Source organism: Saccopteryx leptura, chromosome 1, assembly GCF_036850995.1.
Source record: "Saccopteryx leptura isolate mSacLep1 chromosome 1, mSacLep1_pri_phased_curated, whole genome shotgun sequence".
NCBI lineage: Eukaryota > Metazoa > Chordata > Mammalia > Chiroptera > Emballonuridae > Saccopteryx > Saccopteryx leptura.
The window spans coordinates 175,757,051-175,779,905 of NC_089503.1; the positions used below are offsets into that span (position 1 = coordinate 175,757,051).

The 22,855-nt window shown below is 38.0% G+C and overlaps 1 protein-coding gene across 1 annotated transcript in view; it reads left to right on the top strand.

The window, feature by feature from the left end:
- DNAH14 (dynein axonemal heavy chain 14) overlaps positions 1–22,855 on the top strand; it is a 227,336-nt gene that overhangs the window by 127,013 nt on the left and 77,468 nt on the right. The window contains exon 54 of the mRNA XM_066360143.1: positions 11,770–11,967. Within this exon, the coding sequence (XP_066216240.1) occupies positions 11,770–11,967 (198 nt within the window). The remainder of the gene's footprint in view (positions 1–11,769; positions 11,968–22,855) is intronic.

The following is a 22,855-nucleotide window of genomic DNA, read 5'->3' on the forward strand; positions in this document are numbered from 1 at the left end:
TAAGGTTCAGTTTTGCAAAACATTCATGTAATTGGAAGCCGACCAAGCATGTGGGGCTTCAGTAAGGAGAAGTAGCTACAGGTAGCATCATGATTTGATGAAGAACACTTAAAACAGAATTTTTTAAAATTAATTTTAATGGGGTGACATTGATAAATCAGGGTACATATGTTCAGAGAAAACATCTCCAGGTTATTTTGACATTTGATTATGCTGCATTCCCATCACCCAAAGTCCAATTGTCTTCCGTCACCTTCTAACTGGTTTTCTTTGTGCCCCTCCCCGCCTCCCCCCCCCTACCCTGTAATCCCCACACTCTTGTCCATGTCTCTGAGTCTCATTTTTATGTCCCACCTATGTATGGAATCATATAGTTCTTAGTTTTTTCTGATTATTTTGCTCAGTATAATGTTATCAAGGTCCATCCATGTTGTTGTAAATGATCCGATGTCATCATTTCTTATGGCTGAGTAGTATTCCATAGTGTATATGTACCAAAGCTTTTAAATCCACTCATCCACTGAAGGACACTTGGGCTGTATCCAGATCTTTGCTATTGTGAACAGTGCTGCCATAAACATGGGGGTGCATTTCTTCTTTTCAAACAGTGCTATGGTGTTCTTGGGGTATATTCCTAAAAGTGGGATAGCTGGGTCAAAAGGCAGTTCCATTTTCAGTTTTTTGAGGAATCTCCATACTGTTTTCCACAGTGGCTGCACCAGTCTGCACTCCCACCAGCAGTGCAGGAGGGTTCCCTTTTCTCCGCATCCTCGCCAGCACTTATTCTTTGTTGTTTTGTTGATGAGCGCCATTCTGACTGGTGTGAGGTGATATCTCATTGTGGTTTCAATTTACATTTCTCTAATGGTTAGTGATGTTGAGCATTTTTTCATATGCCTATTGGCCATCTGTATGTCCTCTTTGGAGAAGTGTCTATTCATTTATTTCGCCCATTTTTTTATTGGATTGTTTGTCTTTCTGGTATTGAGTTTTACAAGTTCTTTATAAATTTTGGTTATTAACCCCTTATCAGACGTATTCTCAAATATATTCTCCCATTGTGTAGTTTGTCTTTTTATTCTGTTCTTATTGTCTTTAGCTATGCAGAAGCTTTTTAGTTTGATATAATCCCATTTGTTTATCCTGTCTTTTATTTCACTTGCCCATGGAGATAAATCGGCAAATATATTGCTGCGAGAAATATCAGAGAGCTTACTGCCTATGTTTTCTTCTAAGATGCTTATGGTTTTATGGCTTACATTTAAGTTTTTTATCCATTTTGAGTTTATTTTTGTGAATGGTGTAAGTTGGTGGTCTAGTTTCATTTTTTTGCAGGCAGCTGTCCAATTTTCCCTGTTGTTGAAGAGGCTGTCTTTACTCCATTGTATTTTCTTACCTCCTTTGTCAAATATCAGTTGTCCATAGAGCTGTGGGTTTATTTCTGGGTTCTCTGTTCTGTTCCATTGATCTATATGCCTGTTCTTATGCCAGTACCAGGCTGTTTTGAGTACAATGGCCTTATAGTATAACTTGATTTCCGGAAGTGTGATACCTCCCATTTTATTCTTCCTTTTCAAGATTGATGAGGCTATTCGTGTTCTCTTTTGGTTCCATATAAATTTTTGGAATATGTGTTCTATATCTTTGAAGTAAGTCATTGGTATTTTAATCGGTATTGCATTGAATTTATAAATTGCTTTGGGTAATATAGACATTTTAATAATGTTTATTCTTCCTATGAGCACGGTATATGCTTCCACTTGTTTGTATCTTCCTTGATTTCTTTTATCAATGCTTTGTAATTTTCCAAGTACAAATCTTTAATCTTCCTTGTTAAATTTATTCCTAGGTACTTTATTTTTTTGGTTGCAATGGTAAAGGGAACTGCTTCCTTAATTTCTATTTCTGACAGTTCATTGTTAGTGTATAAAAATGCCTCTGATTTCTGAGTATTAATTTTATATCCTGCCACCTTGCTGAATTCATTTACCAGATCAAGTAGTTTTTTGACTGAGACTTTAGGGTTTTCTATATACAATATCATATCATCTGCAAATAATGATAGTTTTACTTCTTTTCCATCTTGAATGCCTTTTATTTCTTCTTCTTGTCTGATTGCTGAGGCTAGGACTTCCAGAACTATGTTAAATAAGAGTGGTAAAAGGGGGCAGCCCTGCCTTGTTCCAGATCTTAAGGGGATTGCTTTTAATTTTTGCCCATTGAGTATGATGTTGGCTGTGGGTTTGTCATAGATGGCCTTTATCATGTTGAGGTATGTTCCCTGTATTCCCACTTTGCTGAGAGTTTTGATCATGAATAGGTGCTGGATTTTATCAAATTTTTTTCTGCATCTATTGAAATTATCATGTGGTTTTTCTCCTTTTTGTTTATGTGATGAATCATATTGATTGATTTGTGAATATTGTAGCAGCCTTGCCTCCCAAGAATAAATCCCACTTGATCATGGTGTATGATTTTTTTCATATATTGCTGGATCCGGTTTGCTAATATTTTGTTGAGGATTTTAGCATCTATATTCATCAGAGATATTGGCCTATAATTTTCTTTCTTTGTGTTGTCTTTGCCTGGTTTTGGAATCAGAATTATGCTCGCCTCATAAAAGGAGCTTGGAAGTCTTCCTTCCTCTTGAATTTTTTGAAATAGTTTGAGAAGGATAGGAGTTAGTTCTTCTTTGAATATTTGGTAGAATTCACTTGTAAAGCCATCAGGCTGAGGACTTTACTTTTTTGGGAGTTTTTTGATAACTGTTTCAATCTCATTTGTTGTAATTGATCTGTTTAGGTTTTCTGATTCTTCCAGATTAATTTTTGGAAGATTATATGTTTCAAGGAATTTGTCCATTTCATCTCGGTTGTCTAGTTTTTTGGTGTACAGTTCTTCATAGTATTTTCTTACAATATTTTGTATTTCTGTTGTGTCAGTTGTTATTTCTCCACTCTCGTTTCTAATTTTATTTGAGTCCTCTCTCTTTTTTTCTTGATGAGTCTGGTTAAAGGTTCATCAATCTTGTTTACCTTTTCAAAGAACCAGCTCCTGGTTTCATTGATTGTCTATATTGTTTCTTTAGCCTCTATGTCATTTATTTCTGCTCTGATCTTTATTATTTCCTTCCTTCTACTAGCTCTAGGCTTTACTTGCTGTTCTTTTTCTAGTTCTTTTAGTTGCAGGGTCAAGTTGTTTATTTGAGCTTTCTCTAGCTTCTTAAGGTATGGCCGTAATGCTATGAACTTCCCTCTCAGGACTGCTTTTGCTGTGTCCCATAAATTTTGAGTTGACATTTGCTCATTATCGTTCGTTTCTAGGAATTTTTTTTTTTTTATCAAATTTAATGCAGTGACATTGATAAATCAGGTTACATATGTTGAGAGAAAACATCTCCAGATTATTTTCACATTTGATTATGCTGTATACACCTCACCCAAAGTCAAATTGTCTTCTGTCACCTTCTATCTGGTTTTCTTTGTGCCCCTCCCCTCCCCCACCCCCTCCCTCCTTCCTCGCCCCCTCCCCCCTCCCCCCACCCCTCCCTCCCCCGTTGCCATCACATTCTTGTTCATGTCTCTGAGTCTCATTTTTATGTCCCTTCTATGTATGGATTCATATAGTTCTTAGTTTTTTTCTGATTTACTTATTTCACTCCGTATAATGTTATCAAGGTCCATCCATGTTATTGTAAATGATCCGATGTCATCATTTCTTATGGCTGAGTAGTATTCCACAGTATATATGTACCAAAGCTTTTTAATCCACTCGTCCTCTGATGGACACGGGCTGTTTCCAGATCTATGCTATTGTGAACAATGCTGCCACAAACATGGGGGTGCATTTATCCTTTTGGGGCCGTTCTATGGTGTTCTTGGGGTATATTCCTAAAAGTGGGATAGCTGGGTCAAAAGGCAGTTCGATTTTCAATTTTTTGAGGAATCTCCATACTGTTTTCCACAGTGGCTGCACCAGTCTGCACTCCCACCAGCAGTGCAGGAGGGTTCCCTTTTCTCCACATCCTCGCCATCACTTACTCTGTGTTGTTTTGTTGATGAATGCCATTCTGGCTGGTGTGAGGTGATATCTCATTGTGGTTTTAATTTGCATTTCTCTAATGATTAGTGATGTTGAGCACTTTTTCATATGCCTATTGGCCATCTGTATGCCCTCTTTGGAGAAGTGTCTATTCATTTCTTTTGCCCATTTTTTAAAAATTTATTAAATTTAATGCAGTGACATTGATAAATCAGGGTACATATGTTGAGAGAAAACATCTCTAGATTATTTTGACATTTGGTTGTGCTGTATACCTCTCCCCCAAAGTTAAATTGTCTTCTGTCACCTTCTATCTGGTTTTCTTTGTGCCCCTCCTCCCCAACCCCTCTTTCCTTCTTTGCCCTCTCCCCCCTCCCCCCACCCCCCATCCTTGTTGCCATCACATTCTTGTTTATGTCTCTGAGTCTCATTTTTATGTCTCTTCTATGTATGGATTCATATAGTTCTTAGTTTTTTTTTCTGATTTACTTATTTCACTCCATATAATGTTATCAAGGTCCATCCATGTTATTGTAAATAATCCGATGTCATCATTTCTTACGGCTGAGTAGTATTCCATAGTATATATGTACCAAAGCTTTTAAATCCACTCGTCCTCTGACGGACAATTAGGCTGTTTCCAGATCTTCGCTATTGTGAACAATGCTGCCACAAACATGGGGGTGCATATCTTCTTTGCAAACAGTGCTATGGTGTTCTTAGGGTCTATTCCTAAGAATGGGATAGCTGGGTCAAAAGGCAGTTCCATTTTCAGTTTTTTGAGGAATCTCCATACTGTTTTCCACAGTGGCTGCACCAGTCTGCATTCCCACTAGCAGTGCAGGAGGGTTCCCTTTTCTCCGCATCCTCGCCAGCACTTATTCTGTGTTGTTTTGTTGATGAGCGCCATTCTGGCTGGTGTGAGGTGATATCTCATTGTGGTTTTAATTTGCATTTCTCTAATGATTAGTGATGTTGAGCATTTTTTCATATGCCTATTGGCCATCTGTATGTCCTCTTTGGAGAAGTGTCTATTCATCTCTTTTGCCCATTTTTGGATTGGATTGTTTGTCTTCCTGGTGTTGAGATTTACAAGTTCTTTATAAATTTTGGTTATTAATCTCTTATCAGACGTATTGTCAAATATGTTCTCCCATTGTAGAGTTTGTCTTTTTATTCTGTTCTTGTTGTCTTTAGCTGTACAAAAGCTTTTTAGTTTGATATAGTCCCATTTGTTTATCCTGTCTTTTATTTCGCTTCCCCGTGGAGATAAATCAGCAAATATATTGCTCCAAGAGATGTCGGAGAGCTTACTGCCTATGTTTTCTTCTAAGATGCTTATGGTTTCATGGCCTACATTTAAGTCTTTTATCCATTTTGAGATTATTTTTGTGAGTGGTGTAAGCTGGTGATCTAGTTTCATTTTTTTGCAGGTAGCTGTCCAATTTTCCCAACACCATTTGTTAAAGAGGCTGTCTTTACTCCATTGTATGCCCTTACCTCCTTTGTCAAATATCAGTTGTCCATAGAACTGTGGGTTTATTTCTGGGTTCTCTGTTCTGTTCCATTGATCTATATGCCTGTTCTTATGCCAGTACCAGGCTGTTTTGAGTACAACAGCCTTGTAGTATAACTTGATATCAGGAAGTGTGATACCTCCCACTTTATTCTTCTTTTTTAAGATTGCTGAGGCTATTCGTGTTCTTTTTTGGTTCCATATAAATTTTTGGAATATGTGGTCTATATCTTTGAAGTATGTCATTGGTATTTTAATTGGTATTGCATTGAATTTATAGATTGCTTTGGGTAATATAGACATTTTAATGATGTTTATTCTTCCTAACCATGAGCAGGGTATATGCTTCCACTTGTTTGTATCTTCCTTGATTTCTTTTATCAATGCTTTGTAATTTTCAGAGTACAAGTCTTTAGTCTCCTTGGTTAAGTTTACTCCTAGGTACTTTATTTTTTTGGTTGTAATTGTGAAGGGGATTGTTTCCTTCATTTGTCTTTCTGACTGTTCATTGTTGGTGTATAAAAATGCCTCTGATTTCTGAGTATTGATTTTATATCCTGCCACTTTGCTGAATTCATTTATCAGGTCCAGTAGCTTTTTGACTGAGACTTTAGGGTTTTCTATATACAATATCATATCATCTGCAAATAATGATAGTTTTACTTCTTCTTTTCCAACTTGAATGCCTCTTATTTCTTCTTGTCTGATTGCTGTGGCTATGACTTCCAGAACTATGTTAAATAAGAGGGTAAAAGGGGGCACCCCTGCCTTGTTCCTGATCTTAAGGGGATTGCTTTTAATTTTTGCCCATTGAGTATGATGTTGGCTGTGGGTTTCTCATAGATGGCTTTTATCATGTTGAGGTATGTTCCCTGTATTCCCACTTTGCTGAGAGTTTTGATCATGAATGGGTGCTGGATTTTATCAAATGCTTTTTTCTGCATCTATTGAAATTATCATGTGGTTTTTCTCCTTCTTTTTGTTTATGTGATGAATCACATTGATTGATTTACGAATATTGTACCAGCCTTGCCTCCCCAGAATAAATCCCACTTGATCATGGTGTCTGATTTTTTCCATATATTGTTGGAACCGGTTTGCTAATATTTTGTTGAGGATTTTAGCATCTATATTCATCAGAGATATTGGCCTATAATTTTCTTTCTTTGTGTTGTCTTTGCCTGGTTTTGGAATCAGAATTATGCTCGCCTCATAAAAGGAGCTTGGAAGTCTTCCTTCCTCTTGAATTTTTTGAAATAGTTTGAGAAGGATAGGAGTTAGTTCTTCTTTGAATATTTGGTAGAATTCCATTGTGAAGCCATCGGGCCCCGGAATTTTCTTTGTTGGGATATTTTTTGATATCTGTTTCGATCTCATTTGGTGTAATCGGTCTGTTTAGGTTTTCTGATTCTTCCAGATTGATTTTTGGAAGAGTATATGTTTCAAGGAATTTGTCCATTTCATCTCGGTTGTCTAGTTTTTTGGCATACAGTTCTTCATAGTATTTTCTTACAATATTTTGTATTTCTGTTGTGTCAGTTGTTATTTCTCCTCTCTCATTTCTAATTTTATTTATTTGAGTCCTTTTTCTTGGTGAGTCTAGTTAAAGGTTCATCAATCTTGTTTACCTTTTCAAAGAACCAGCTCCTGGTTTCATTGATCCTCTGTATTGTTTCTTTAGCCTCTATGTCATTTATTTCTGCTCTGACCTTTATTATTTCCTTCCTTCTACTACATTTGGGCTTTACTTGCTGTTCTTTTTCTAATTCTTTTAGATGCAGGAATAAGTTGTTTATTTGAGCTTTTTCTAGCTTCTGAAAGTGTGCCTGTAGTGCTATGAACTTCCCTCTCAGTAGTGCTTTCACTGTGTCCCATAAATTTTGAGTTGTTGTATGCTCATTGTCATTCGTTTCTAGGAATTTTTTTATTTCTTCTTTAATCTCATTCTTAATCCATTCATTATTTAACAACCTGCTATTTAGTTTCCATGTGTTTGAGAATTTTTGAGCTTTTCTGTTGTGGTTCATTTCTAGTTTCATGCCATTGTGATTGGAGAAAGTGCTTGATATGATTTCAGTCTTCTTAAATTTGTTGAGAGCACTTTTGTGCCCTAACATTTGGTCTATCCTAGAGAATGTACCATGAGCACTTGAAAAGAATGTATATTCTGCTGCTTTAGGGTGAAAGGTTCTGAAGATATCTATTAAATCGAGTTGATCTAGGGTTTCCAATAAGTCTGCTGTTTCTTTGTTAATTTTCTTTCTTGAGGATCTATCTAGTGATGTTAGTGGGGTATTGAAATCCCCTACTATTATAGTGTTGCTGTTGATCTCACCCTTCAAATTCATCAAAGTCTGCTTTATATATTTAGGTGCTCCTATATTAGGTGTGTAGATATTTATAACGGCTATATCTTCCTGTTGGATTGCTCCCTTTATCATTATGTAGTGACCTTCTTTATCTCTTACTATAGTCTTTGTTTTAAAGTCTATTTTGTCTGATATAAGTATTGCTACCCCAGCTTTTTTTTCATTTCCATTTGCATGAAATATTTTTTTCCATCCTTTCATCTTCAGTCTATGTGCATCTTTTGTTTTAAGGTGTTTCTCTTGTAGACAGCATATGTATGGGTCCTATTTTCTTATCCATGCAGCTACCCTATGTCTTTTGATTAGAGCATTTAAGCCATTTACATTTAAGGTTATTATTGATATGTAATTGTTTATTGCCATTTTATTCTTTAAAACTGTATTCCTCTTTCGCTATATTCTTTTTCTCCTTTGATCTGTTTACAATAGGCCCCTCAGCATTTCTTGCAGACTTGGTTTGGTTGCAGTGAAATCCTTGAGGTTTTTTGTCTGGAAAGCTTTTTATTTCTCCTTCAATTTTAAACAATAGCCTTGCTGGATAAAGTAGTCTTGGTTGTAGGCTCTTGTTCTGCATTACTTTGAATATTTCTTGCCATTCCCTTCTGGCCTCAAGTGTTTCTGTTGAGAAGTTGGAAGTCATCCTTATGGGGGCTCCTTTGATAGTCTTTTTTCTCTAGCAGCTTTTAATATTTTCTCTTTATCACTTAGCTTTGGTATTTTAATTATGATGTGTCTTGGTGTAGATTTCTTTGGGTTTCTCTTTAATGGAGTTCTCTGTGCTTCTTGAACTTGTGAGATGTTTCCCTGCCTTAATTGAGGGAAGTTTTCAGCTATGATATGTTTGAACAAAGTCTCTATCCCTTGTTCTTTCTCTTCTTCTTCAGGAACCCCTATGATGCGGATGTTATTTCTCTTTATGTTGTCACAGAGCTCTCTTAGAGTTTCCTCAGACTTTTTGAGTGTCTTTTTTTTTTCTTCTCTGCTTCCATGCCTTTATTTATCTTGTCCTCTAACTTGCTCATTTGATTTTCAGCTTCATCCATCCTGCTTTTAATTCCTTCCATTGTGTTATTCATTTCTGATATTGTATTTGTCATTTCTGACTGATTCTTTTTTATTATTTCAATGTCCTTTTTTATATTTGCTATCTCTTTATTTAGGTGTTCGTAATGACCATCTATTGTTGTTCTAATATCTTTGAGCATCCTAACAATCATTATTTTAAACTCTGCATCTGGTAATTTGGTTATATGTGACTCATTCAGGTCCTTTTCTGGGGATTTCTCTTGATTCATTTGTGTTGCATTTCTCTGCCTTCTCATTTTGTCTATGTAAAAGAAGGTTTTGGCCACTGGAGTCCACTGGGTGTGGCCTCTGTGTTTCCTAGGTTTGGTCTGTCTGCAGGCCCGCCACCCCCTCTGCTGTTGCTGCCTAGGGCGTTTGGGTATGGGCATTGCCGATGCCTGCCCACTGGGGCTGTTGCTGTGGTTTCTGCCTCTCCTTCACAGCAGTGGCTGTGATCACATGCTCAGGTGTACAAGTCTTGGTGGCCTTGGCCTTTGCCCCTCCACTTCGGGTGGCGTTATGCTCGGCCCTGAGGACAGGGGTGAGCACCTTTCCTCAGCTGCGGGTCTCCGCCTGATTCTGGGCTTTCACCCCACCCTTGCAAGAAGAGCCCGCTCGTGGGACAACTGCAAGCCTTGGCTCCACAGGCCACGCGGGACCCCACCTGTTCTGGGCTTTTGGCTCCACCCCCACAGAGGACCCGGCTCCCAAGTCAAGCCACAAGCCTCGGTTCTGTGGGTGGGGCAAGGCTGTGCTCCTACGCCCTTGCTCAAGGGCATGTCTCCACCCCTTCCAGGGTTCCCGCCCTTCCCCCCTGCAGGCTGGATTGCAGGCGGCCCGCAGCTGGGTTTGACCACTTTTGCACATCCCCTCCTCCCCAGCTGGGCAAGACTGAGCTCACACCTGGGCCTCAGTGGTGGCCAGCTGGCTTCTGTCCTTGCCAACAGAACCGTGCTTCTGCATCCTGCTGCCGCCCGCCCTCTGGTGAGCCCTCAGATGTGTGGGTGGGAGCACTGCAGCTCAGACCCTACGACTCACTGTTGTAGTCTGGAAAGTTCCCTCCTTCTAAGTGACTCTGCTCTGAGTGCCCCAGGATAGCTTTTTTGGCTGGTGTCCTGCTTCCCTTTGCTGGTATTGCTGTTTCCAGGGGAAATATTCACTTCAGATTTGGGGAGTGACTCGTCCCAGAGGTTAGAGTGGTGGCTGTCTCTCAAAATGTTTCTCCCTGTGCCTCCTAGATTACACTCTCTTCCTGCTACTCTGGACCTCTCTTCTCTCCCTGTCCCCTGGAGCCCCAGATGAGTGGTTGTGAGAGAGGTTTCCTGCGCGATCCCTTCCTGGGTCTGAGAAATCAGTCTCTTTCTCACAAATAGTATCCTGTCTTGTTCCCAGCTAAATACTGTCCATATGCCTCTTCTAGGCTCTGCGGCTGCAGGCTGGGGCTTTGTTCCTGGGACTCAGGTCCCTCCCCTCTCTGCTAAACTCACTTTCCACCACACAAGTCTCTCTCGACTGCCGTTCGCTCCGGGGAGCTGAGCAGCCCTCTTCACATTTCTGCTTTTCCTACCAGTCTCAGTGTGGCTTCTTCAGTGTTCCTTGGTTAAAGAGTCCTCTTAGTTTAGTCCAAAGTTGGTTTTTCCAGATGATGGTTCTTAAAATTAGTTTGTAATCCACTTTGGTTATGGGAGGTGGAAGTTGGTACGTCTGCCTACTCCATCGCCATCTTGTCTTCCTTTCTCCTTTTTTTGAACCCTCCTAAAACAGATTTTTTAAAGGAAACAAATGATCACAGTCAGATTAGTCATTCAGATGAAAGCATTAGTTGAATAGGTAAGGAAGTAAAAAAGAAAGAAGAGGAACAGAAAAAAAATTGTAAAAATAATGTCCAAGACATTAATATTTACACCAAGAAATTCAGTGGTAGTTGAAGAAACTTCAAGTTAGATAAACACAAGTATGTCCACACGTTGTCACATCATAGTCAAACTAGTTAAAAATAAGGACAAAGAGAAAAATTATGAAGGCATCAGGAAAACAGATCATCATGTATTGGTAAATCTTAACAGGATTAACAGCTGACATCATCAGACACATTGGAGATCAGAAGGCATAAATATTTTTTTCTTTTAATTGCTTTAAAAAACAGTTGCATGAAATATTAATTATAAAACTATTCATAGGATTATAACAAAGAGTACATATAATAATAGCAGAAAAAGAAGAAGAAAATGGGGCTCTATTAGGGCAGACTTTCTAGGAATCAAGTTAGTGTTCATCTGGAGTAGATTGTTAAAGTATAAAGTATAATTCCTAGAGTAACCATTGAATTGTACACTTAAAACAGATGTAGTCTGTAAATTATATCTCAACAAAGCTGTTTAAAAAGGTAGTACTTTTTCATCATTACCAAAAACTCTTAAGTTTTTACTGCTCAAAATAAATGAGAAAAGACCTATCTAAATTTTTATAAAGAATGAAATATTGACAGTGACATAACTATTAGTTATAAGCCTATATATGCTATTTTTCCTGATTATCTTTTCTGGTGAAGTTATATATTTCAAAAGGAAAGATGAAAATCTTGATTCTATGAATTTCTTAATAAATTTTGATAAAATACTTGATGTTTACTGTATCTCCCAAGAAGATTATAAAAAATAGTCTAAGGTATTTTTGCTGTCTAAATCTATAGCATACCTAGACTGAAAACTATTCAGTGAAAGATACCCAGAACATATATAGGAATCATAGCTTGGATTTTTTTTTCTTCTTTCAAAGATTGGAATAGATGGATGTGGAAAAGAAAGTTGTACAACCTTGGCCTGTTATTTGACAGAATACAAAGTGTACCACATGCCTATAACTCACAATTATGCCTACATGGAATTCAAAGAAGACTTTAAAAAGGTGTTTATTCAAGCAGGACTAGAAGGGAACCCTACTGCTTTGATAGTTTCTAATTTAAAGCTAGATCAGGTAAGTATTTTATTGTCTTTATTATTTGTTATTTAAATAATACCCCATCTAATATTTGAAAAGAATATATTGATCTATAATCATATTAACTACTATATCAATTATTTTCATTATTTTCTGTTCTTATACCATTATAATCCATAAAGTATATGTATTTGTAATCATTATGTTGATAGTTTTGCATATGCATCACAACAAAAGCAGTTTCTTTGTCTTTATAATTTTCATTTTAATTGACCAAAGATGGGTGTTTGGCAATTAGAAGTAATTTGTCTATAGAGATAAAGGTAGCCATCTTGTACCTGAATTAGTTTTGTAATCATGCTTAAAAAACAAACAAAGAAACACTATCTGTATCTGACCACATAGTCTGTAGTGTGCACTTGTGGAGTGAGGGCTCCTGCTTCTCTCCTCCATCCTTCTTAATTTTGCCATCCAGTAAGGACTTTCCTTGCAGGACATACTTTACTTCTAAACAAACAAAAATGTTAATTATCCCCGCTTTTAAGAAAGTGTTATTTTGCCTAAGTTACACCCTTCCACAGCCAAAATATAATTAGATTGTATTTAACTTCTCTGTGGCAAAATTTCAAGGAGACATTATTTATTATCTATGAGCCAGACATGTATAGTTATTAGTACTGTTCAGACCCTCATCTTGTTTCTTTTCCTAATTCTGGGCCTCTCTCTCTAGAGCTGTGTTTTTTATGTCATATTTTGAGAGTAAACCCAAGTGCCATGTCATATCTGCTGCACTCCATAATGTCCCCCTTTTCTGGTTTGACTGTAGTCTCCCCAAATTTAAATACCCTCCTCTGTTGATCAGGTGGAGATTTCTACCAGATTCTTTCCTTCTGGGTCTCAGAAAATGTAGTTTCTCCCATGCTGGGAACCTATTGTTGTAATTTAAGACATAGTTTTCCACAACCAGATCAAAACTGAGTTGAACATGACTCCTCTGTGATTCCAGACTTCCTGGTCTTTGGATCTCCTTTCCACAATTCCCAGGTTTCTGCTGACCATGTCGTTGCTTTTTATGTGAATTAATAAAATGGAGTTATGACTTTGTAAAACTAACATATGTTAAGTGGTGGAGCACAGGGTGCCAGATGGTGAGTCATAGTTCAAAAACAGAGCACAAGACAAATAGAAATAGAGGAGTCTATTGCTCACAGGTCCTGGAAAAAGTACACAGAGCATCACAAGGGGCCACATGGAGATGCAAAGGCAGGGAGCAGATGGAGAGAGGGGCAGGACCTGGGGCACATGTCTTTCTGAGGGTCCATGTGTTTTCTGGACTAGGGTCAGATTGATCCACTTAAACCCAAAGAGTAGAGCTTTGGTAAGCCCCATGGGGGAGTATTATCTAAAGAATACAGAAGTCATACAGGCTCTGGAAGGCCTGGAGACTGTCAATCACAAGGGCTGTTGAGAAGTCCTATCAGGAGCCTACCTTTGTTTGTGAGTCTCTGGGCTGCTAGCTAAGGCATGCACATAAATGATGGGGCTGGCATCTAAGTCTTCTGCAGGCCTCTTGATCAAACAAAATGGAGGCAGCAACACCATGGAGTACCTGAGCTAAACTCTTGACAAAATGGAGGCAGCAACACCATGGAGTACCTGAGCTAAACTCTCAACAAGTGGGTAATAATCAGTGTGTTAATGAGCTTTAGTGGTTTTCCCTCATGACTCAGGTGAGACAGGAAAGCAGCTATCCCCATGTCACTGCTGGGGGTCTCTACTTGAGACGGTCCCCACCAGCTCCACCCACCCTCACCTGGGCAGAGATACCTGAAACCTGTGAGTGTCTGAGGAGTATCCCTAGGAGCCAACAAGCCTAAGGATGCTTTTTTGTTGTTGTTGTTGTTAAAGAAAGTTTGGTTTATTCTCAAACTCAAAATGTTCATACTACTTATAACTCCTCTGGTAGAGATTATTTTACCTTTTCTGTTTGATTGGGAACCCTGTATAGAGCCAAACTTGGTTGAAAAATAATCCTAGTCTGTGTGGCATTCACACACAAAAGTTGATGTATTACACAAGTTCAAGAAGCACATAGAGTTCCATTAAGGATGAACCCAAAAAGGCCAACACCAAGACACATCATAATTAAAATACAAAAATTAAGAGATAAAGAAAGAATACTAAAAGCTTTAAGACAAAAGCAGTCAGTTACCTACAGAGGAGCCCCCATAAGGATGACATCTGACTTTTCAACAGAAACATTAGAAGCCAGAAAGGAATGGCAAGAAATAGTCAAAGTAATGCAAAACAAGAGCCTACAACCAAGACTTCTATATCCAAGAAGGCTATCATTTAAAATTGAAGGAGAAATAAAAAGCTTCCCAGACAAGAGAAAACTCAAGGAATTTATTACAACCAAACCAATGCTACAAGAAATGTTAAGGGGCCTGCTATAAATGGAACAAAGGGGGAGAAAATCTAGTAAAAGAGGAATGTAGATTTAAAGAATAAAATGGCAATAAACAACTACATATCAATAATAACCTTAAATGGATATGGATTAAATGCTCTAATCAAAAGACATAGGGTAGCTGCATGGATAAGAAAACAGGACTCATACATATGCTGTCTATAAGAGACACACCTCAAAATAAAAGATACACATAGACTGAAAGTAAAGGGATAGAAAAAATATTTCATGCAAATAGAAATGAAAAAAAAGCTGGGTAGCAATACTTACATCAGACAAAATAGACTTTAAAACAAAGGCTATAGTAAGGAATAAAGAAGGTCACTACATAATGATAAAGGGAGCAATCCAACAGGAAGATATAACTGTTATAAATATATCTACACACCTAATATAGGAGCACCTAAATATATGAAGCAGATTTTGATGGATTTGAAGGGCGAAATCAACAGCAATACTATAATAGTAGGGGATTTCAATACCCCACTAACATCACTAGATAGATCCTCAAGAAAGAAAATTAACAAAGAAACAGCAACCTTTAAGGACACACTACATAACTGGATTTAATAGATATCTTCAGAACTTTTCACCCTAAAGCAGCAGAATATACATTTTTTTCAAGTGCTCATGGTACATTCTCTAGGATAGACCACATGCTAGGACACAAAATGAGTCTCAACAAATTTAAGAAGATTGAAATTGTATCAAGCATCTTCTTGGATCACAATGGCATGAAACTAGAAATCAACTACAATAGAAAAATTGAAAAACACTCAAACACTTGGGAACTAAATACCATGTTATTAAATAATGAATGGGTTAACAATAAGATCAAGGAAGAAATAAAAAATTTCCTTGAAACAAATGAAAACAAACATACAACAACTCAAAATTTATGAGACACAGCAAAAGCAGTCCTGAAGTTCATAGCACAACAGGCATACCTTAAGAAGCTAGAAAAAGCTCAAACAATTTAACCCTCCATCTAAAAGAACTAGAAAAAGAACAGCAAGTAAAACCCTGAGGAAGTAGAAGGAAGGAAATAATAAAGATTATTAATAATAATAACAAATCACATAGAGGCTAAAAAAGCAATACAGAGGATCGATAAAACCAGGAGCTGGTTCTTTGAAAAGGTAAACAAGATTGATGAACCTTTAACCAGGCTCACCAAGAAAAAAAGAGAGAAGACTCAAACAAAATTAGAAATGAGAGAGGAGAAGTAACAACTGACACACCAGAAATACAAAGGATTGTAAGAAAATACTATGAAGAACTATATGCCATAAAATTAGACAACCTAGGCAAAATGGACAAATTCCTCAAAACATATAATCTTTCAAAAATCAATATAGAAGAATCAGAAAACTTAAACAGACCGATTTTATCAAATGAGATTAAAACAGTTATCAAAAAACTCCCAAAAAACAAAAGTTCTGGGCCAGATGGCTTCACCAGCAAATTTTACCAAATATTCAAAGAACTATCTCCTATCCTTCTCAAGCTATTTCAAAAAATTCAAGAGGAGGGAAGACTTCCAAACTCCTTTTATGAGACAAGCATAATACTGATTCCAAAACATGGCAAATACACTACAAAGAAAGAAAACTATAGACCAATATCCTTGATGAATTCAGATGCTAAAATCCTCAACAAAATATATATTAGCAAACTGGATCCAGCAATATATGAAAAAAAATCGTACATCATGATCAGGTGGGATTTACTCTGGGGAGGCAAGGCTGGTACAATATCCACAAATCAAGCAATGTGATTCATCACATAAACAAAAGAAAGGATAAAAATCACATGATAATATCTATAGATGCAGAAAAAGCATTTGATAAAATCCAGCACCCATTTATGATCAAAACTCTCAGCAAAGGGGGAAACAGGAATCATACCTCATAAAGGTATGATAAAGGCTATCTATGACAAACCCACAGCCAACATCATACTCAATGGGCAAAAATGAAAAGAAATCTCCTTAAGATCAGGACAAGGCAGGGGTGCCCCCTTTCACCACTCTTACTCAACATAGTCCTGGAAGTCCTAGCCATAGCAATCAGACAAGAAAAAGAAATAAAAGGCATCCAAATTGGAAAAGAAAAAGTAAAACTATCATTATTTGCTGATTATATGATACTATACATAGAAAACTCTAAAGTTTCAGTCAAAAAACCTACTGGACCTGATAAATGAATTCAGCAAGGTGGTAGGATATAAAATCAATATTCAGAAATCAGTGGCATTTATATACACCAACAATGAATTATCTGAAAGAGAAATTAAGAAAACAATCCCCTTCACTATTGTAACAAAAAAAAGTACCTGTGAGTAAATTTAACCAAAGAGGTTAAAGACTTATACTCAGAAAATTATAAAACATTGTTAAAGGAAATCAAGGAAGATACAAACAAATGGAAGCATATATCATGTTCATGGATAGGAAGAATAAACATCATTAAAATGTCTATATTGAGTGACGTCACGGAAATGGCGCCGTGAGCAGCGCATCCGACAGATCTCCCCCAAATCACAACAAATTTATCAACTAGAAACAGGAAAATTTATCCTCGGAGCATTCCGGAGTTCCACAAAAACTGAAAGCAAAAGGACTGTTATCATTTGAATCTGAGAGACGAGGGTGTGGAGGAAGCTACCGCAGGGACGTTCATTCAAGCCGCGAGGAAGTGCGCCTGTGGTGAGTCAGCCCACACTCAGGAGCCGCGAGCAGCAGCCGCGAGCAGCCGCCACCAGCAGCAGCCGCGAGCAGCAGCCGCCAGCAGCCGCCGCCAGCAGCAGCCGCGAGCAGCCGCGAGCAGCCGCAGGCGCGCGCCCGGTTCAGTTGCAGAGCGAGCACCGCCCACACTCCGGAGCGGCGAGCAGCCGCTGGCGCGCCCGGTCCGGTTGCAGAGCGAGCACCGCTAACGTTCCCAGAGGCCCGGCACTGCGAGTGAGAGTCGCCAGCCATCGGTGCCCGGAGCAACCCATTTGCGCGTGTACCCTGGGCATTCCACGCGCCCAGAGCGCCGTGCTGGCCCGCACACCCAGGGTGCCCCATCATCCTGCGCCCGGTGCGCCCCAGCCGCCAGCAGCGGGGGGAGCGGGAGAGGCCCCAGGGCGGTATTCCCTACTTGGGAGATTCTCTCCGTGGGCGGGGCACCTCACCCAGCCATTCAAGCTAACAATCAAGCGTTGGGGGAGGGGCGCGCGCAGGCAGCCTGAAATACCTTCAGGAGCACAGCTGCGACCCAATCACTGAAATTAGCTTAACCCGTGAAATCTGCGCACCCTCGGTTCTAATTGATAAGATCTCTCTCAGTTCAGCGACCCAAGACAAGAGGCGTGATATTTTTTAGTGCCTCTCGCTAAAGGGGCGGGGGCAACTTCTGATTGATAGAGCCTCTATATTCAAGGATAAACGCTAACAAGAAGGACTTGGCAGATAATAAGATCTATACTACACTAGTCGCAAGCAGAGACTAGTGCCTCTTCTTCCCAGCCGAAACAGGCTACAAAGTGTGGAAAGCCTGGGTTGAGAGGTCCAACTGAATGCTAGGCGCTGAACAGTCACCTTGACAACAATTGACTCCCACCCCCGCCTGATTACACTGGAGGCTCTGACTGCCAGAGCCTTTCCCAAAGCCTTGCACTGAGTGGGGATAGAGTGGGGATTTCCCAGCTCTTTGAGCCTCTTACTCCCCAGGCAGAAGCAGTGGCAGCCTTATAGCTGGATCACCAGGCTGCTAATTCAGGAAGGGGGGACTAGGAGAGAGAATCCAGGAAAGCAAACTCTCTCATCGTTGGACCCTGCAAACGCCAACAAGCCTTGACTACCAGCAAGACTAAAGCCAATTATATGACATTGCCATAGAATCCCATCAACTGCAAATCCCTACCTAAGTGTGACACAGGGGCAGAGCCTGGGGTAGAGTCACCGACCAGGAAGAGGGAGAGAAAAGAAAAAGGAAGAAGTTAACATCTCAAAATCAAGAAAAATCCACAGACTTTACAACTTGTTCCACAAATTTTTTGTTGTTGTTGTTGTTGTTGTTTGTTTCTTCTATCTTATTGCCTTTATTTCCTCCACCTCGGTCCTTCTATTCTCTGCCCATATTATGCTTCCCTTTTCTTGAACTACACTACCCATAAGTGTTACATTTTATTTCTCTTCTTCATCCTCACCCTCCTTTAAGGTTATACTCCAAAACACTTAACTCTCACTCTCTCCTCTTTTGTTTTATTTTGTTTTGCTTTATCTTGTTTTTTTCTCTTCCTTTTTTATTTCTTCCTTCGTTTTTCTCTTTTTCTTATTTTTTCCTTTCTATTTGTTTTTTCTTTTCTCGTTTTACTTTCATCCCATTTAATCCTCAATCACGAACAAATTAGTTAATTTGGGACTCAAGGCTTTTTTTGGCTTTATTTTTCTTTTTCGCTTTTGTTTTTGTTTTTTTCTTGTTTGTTTATTTTTGTGACATTTTGGGTCCTCCCAACCCAAGGTCTCCCTTGTATTTAGTCTTCGCTCCACTTAATACAACAGATTTTTACTTATCATTTTTATTATTTTCTTCTTTATTATTCTTTTTTTTGCCCTTTTTTCTGGTTCCCTCTTATCCCTCTCATTATATCTCTTAGTTGACCATCACTCACAAGCAAATCATCTTATGCTTGTCTAAGATTTTCTTCCTTTTTTTTTTTTTTTTTTTTTTTTGCATTTAGTAGGTCCCTACTCCCCTTTTTTTGCCCCTTGAACTCTTCACCCCAAATCAGGCCCTCCATTATAGGCACGATATTTCCCTGAGGAGGGGAGAGGAGGGAAAGAGAAGAAAGAAAAAAAGGGGGAAATAATAAATTATTACTGTTTTTTTTGTGGGGTGTTTTACCTTTTTTTTTTTTTTTTTTTTTTTTTTACTTTTTACTCTTTATTAATTCTAATTAGTGCTATCAACAAGACCACCCTCAGATGCCAATAAGAAAGAGGAAATCGAATATTATGGATACAAAAGAAAGAGAGGTAACACAAATAGATGTGGAAAAATCTATGGAGAAAAGACTTAACATATTGGAAGCCTTGGAGCTAAATGACAGAATTTAAAATAGAAATCTTAAAAATACTCAGAGATATACAAGAAAACACAGAAAGGCAATATAGGGAGATCAGAAAACAACTCAGTGAACACAAAGAATATATTACCAAGGAAATTGAAACTATAAAAACAAATCAAACAGAAATGAAAAACTCAATTCACGAGCTGAAAAACGAGGTAACAAGCTTAGCTAGCAGAACAGCCCGGATTGAAGATAGGATTAGTGAAATAGAAGACAAACAACTTGAGGCACAACAGAGAGAAGAAGAAAGAGACTCAAAAATAATAAAAAACGAGAAAGCCCTACAGGAATTGTCTGACTCCATCAGAAAGAATAACATAAGAATAATAGGTATATCAGAGGGAGAAGAGAAAGAAAATGGAATGGAGAATATACTCAAACAAATAATAGACGAGAACTTCCCAAGCCTGTGGAAAGAACTAAAGCCTCAAATTCAAGAAGCAAAGAGAACACCGAGTTTTCTTAACCCCAACAAACCCACTCCAAGGCACATCATAATAAAGATGACACAAACCAATGACAAAGAAAAAATTCTCAAGGCAGCCAGGGAAAAGAAGAGTACAACATATAAAGGAAGGCCTATTAGATTATCATCAGATTTCTCAGCAGAAACTCTACAAGCTAGAAGAGAGTGGACCCCAATATTTAAAGCCCTGAAAGAGAGGAACTTTCAGCCACGAATACTATACCCATCAAAGCTATCCTTCAAGTATGAAGGAGATATAAAAACATTCACAAATTCAGAAAAGATGAGAGAATTTATCAACAGAAAGCCCCCACTCCAGGAAATACTAAAGGGGGTTTTCCAACCAGATTCAAAGAACAAAAGAAAACAACACCACAAGTAACAGCTCCACCAAGAACACAATAAAACCAAACTTAAACTGTGACAACAAAGGAAAAAAAGGGGGGAGAGGATGGAGATTAACAGTAGCAAAGGACGATGAAGTGCAGAAATACTTATAAGATAGGGTACTACAATGAATATGGTAGGTACCCTTTTCATTACTTAATGGTAACCACCCTTGAAAAAACCACCACAAAAACACTTGACTTAAAAAAGGTAGCAACAGAGGAAAGAAGTATGGAACACAAACAAACAAAAACAAATGATAGAAAAACAAAAGAGAAGAATCAAACTAGATACAAAACTAACAGAAAGCAATAAATAAAATGGCAGTAGGGAACCCACAAGTGTCAATAATTACACTAAATGTAAATGGATTAAACTTACCAATAAAAAGACACAGAGTAGCAGAATGGATTAAAAAAGAAAATCCAACTATATGCTGCCTACAAGAAACACATCTAAGCAACAAGGATAAAAACAAATTCAAAGTGAAAGGCTGGAAAACAATACTCCAAGCAAACAACACCCAAAAAAAAGCAGGTGTAGCAATACTCATATCTGATAATGCTGACTACAAGACAGAAAAAGTACTCAGAGACAAAAATGGTCATTTCATAATGATTAAGGGGACACTGAATCAAGAAGACATGACAATCCTTAATATATATGCACCAAACCAAGGAGCACCAAAATATATAAGACAGCTACTTACTGACCTTAAAACAAAAACTAACAAAAATACAATCATACTTGGAGACCTCAATACTCCGCTGACGGCTCTAGATCGGTCATCCAAACAGAGAATCAATAAAGATATAGTGGCCTTAAACGAAATACTAGAACACCTGGATATGATAGACATCTACAGGACACTTCATCCCAAAGCGACAGAGTATACATTTTTCTCTAGTGTACATGGAACATTCTCAAGAATTGACCATATGTTGGGCCACAAAGACAATATCAGCAAATTTAGAAAAATTGAAATTGTACCAAGCATATTTTCTGATCATAAAGCCTTGAAACTAGAATTCAACTGCAAAAAAGAGGGGGAAAAACCCACAAAAATGTGGAAACTAAACCACATACTTCTAAAAAATGAATGGGTCAAAGAAGAAATAAGCGCAGAGATCAAAAGATATATACAGACAAATGAAAATGAAAATACGACATATCAGAATCTCTGGGATGCAGCAAAAGCAGTAATAAGAGGAAAGTTCATATCACTTCAGGCCTATATGAACAAACAAGAGAGAGCCGAAGTAAACCACTTAACTTCACACCTTAAGGAACTAGAAAAAGAAGAACAAAGACAACCCAAAACCAGCCGAAGAAAGGAGATAATAAAAATCAGAGCAGAAATAAATGAAATAGAGAACAGAAAAACTATAGAAAAAATCAATAAAACAAGGATCTGGTTCTTTGAAAAGATCAACAAAATTGACAAACCGTTGGCAAGACTCACCAAGGAAAAAAGGCACAGGACTCAAATAAATAAAATCCAAAATGAAAGAGGAGAGATCACCACAGACATCATAGATATACAAAGAATTATTGTAGAATACTATGAAAAATTATATGCCACCAAATACAACAATCTAGAAGAAATGGATAAATTCCTAGAACAATACAACCTTCCTAGACTGAGTCATGAAGAAGCAGAAAGCCTAAATAGACCAATCAGCAGGGAGGAAATAGAAAAAATTATTAAAAACCTCCCCAAAAATAAAAGTCCAGGCCCAGACGGTTATACTAGTGAATTCTATCAAACATTCAAAGAAGACTTGGTTTCTATTCTACACAAAGTCTTCCAAAAAATTGAAGAAGAAGCAATACTTCCAAACACATTTTATGAGGCCAACATAACCCTCATACCAAAACCTGGCAAGGATGGCACAAAGAAAGAAAACTACAGACCAATATCTCTAATGAATACAGATGCTAAAATTCTAAACAAAATACTGGCAAACCGAATACAACAACATATTAAAAAAATAATACATCATGATCAAGTGGGATTCATCCCAGAATCTCAAGGATGGTTCAACATACGCAAAACGGTTAACGTAATACACCATATCAACAAAACAAAGAACAAAAACCACATGATCTTATCAATAGATGCAGAAAAGGCTTTTGATAAAATACAACACAATTTTATGTTTAAGACTCTCAACAAAATGGGTATAGAAGGAAAATATCTCAACATGATAAAGGCCATATATGATAAACCATCAGCCAACATCATTTTAAACGGCATAAAACTGAGGACTTTCTACCTTAAATCAGGAACAAGACAGGGTTGTCCACTCTCTCCACTCTTATTTAACGTGGTGCTAGAAGTTCTGGCCAGAGCAATCAGACAAGACAAAGAAATAAAAGGCATCCATATCGGAAAAGAAGAAGTAAAGGTATCACTTTTTGCTGATGATATGATCCTATACATCGAAAACCCGAAGGACTCCACAAAAAGATTATTAGAAACAATA